At 53.9% G+C, this 1,009-nt stretch overlaps 1 protein-coding gene across 1 annotated transcript; it reads right to left on the bottom strand.

Annotated features, from left to right (window-relative positions):
• Positions 1-209: 209 nt before the first annotated feature.
• On the bottom strand, positions 210-758 carry Pmar_PMAR027158 (conserved hypothetical protein; the record flags this gene model as incomplete). Its single annotated transcript, XM_002768428.1, has 1 exon — positions 210-758. A coding segment is annotated over one exon (549 nt), but the record flags the coding sequence as incomplete, so codon positions are not given.
• Positions 759-1,009: the final 251 nt, after the last annotated feature.

The following is a 1,009-nucleotide window of genomic DNA, read 5'->3' as shown; positions in this document are numbered from 1 at the left end:
TGAGGGGACGTCATAATAGTAGTAGGCTCAACAGAAGCACTGATCGTAGTAGCGACAGTCGCAGTCTCAGTAGCGATCGGGGTGGTAGCATCAGCATCATCCTTGTCTCTTCCCGGAACTTCCCCAGCTGCCGTGGTGATGGTAACCTCGCCAGTCACAGGGGCTGCAGTAGTATCAACAGTCTCATCAGTCACAGCAGCTGTGCTGACCGGGAAAGGGGATGTTATAGTAGTAGGCTCAACAGGAGCACCGATCGTAGTCGTGACAGTTGCAGCCTCCGTAGCGACCTTGGTGGTAGCATCAGAGTCATCCTTGTCTCTACCGGGAGCTTCCCCAGCTGCTGTGCTGATGGTCACTTCGCCAGTCACAGGAGGTGCAGTAGTGACAGCCACCTCATCGGTCACAGCAGCTGTACTGGCCGCTACTGTGGCATCGACAGTAGCTTCAGAACCAGTCGTACTCGTTGCTTCGGGAGCTGCTGTCGTACCTTCTTCGCTTGTAGCGGCCTCAGTGACCTCATCCGTGACTGCAGCAGAGGATGTGGAACCTCGGAGAGCCTCAGTCGGTCCACTCGGGCCGCAGAAGCACGGGGCATCCGAGCCGAAGCAGGTGCTCGGCGTCTTCCAATACTTACAATATGACCCAGGGTAAGTTGTGGCACACTCTGTGTCGCAGTCATTGGCGTTGCCCGTCACGGAATTGATGTCCTGGAAAGCACAGAGAGCGACGAAAACAGCGGAGAAAGTCCGTGAAGCCATCATAGATAAATGCAAATGAGCGGCGGTAAGCTGAGACTAACTGGGTGACTAAGAAGGCACATTTCGAGTGTGACTCGCACAATCGGCGACTCACGAGCTGTCATAGCATCCACGATCCATAACCTTGATGACTGCGTCTCATTAGTTGTGGCGAGCATACGTATCGTCCACTCGTTTCACAAGATACTTTGCTCAGTGCGGTACACACTCATTGTTCATGAAAGCCGACAAGCTTTTCAGTGAAAACCTCG

This window comes from Perkinsus marinus (genome assembly GCF_000006405.1).
Source record: "Perkinsus marinus ATCC 50983 genomic scaffold scf_1104296968344, whole genome shotgun sequence".
Taxonomy (NCBI): domain Eukaryota; phylum Perkinsozoa; order Perkinsida; family Perkinsidae; genus Perkinsus; species Perkinsus marinus.
Note: the sequence above shows the minus strand (reverse complement) of the source record. Positions and strands in the feature narration are given on the sequence as shown.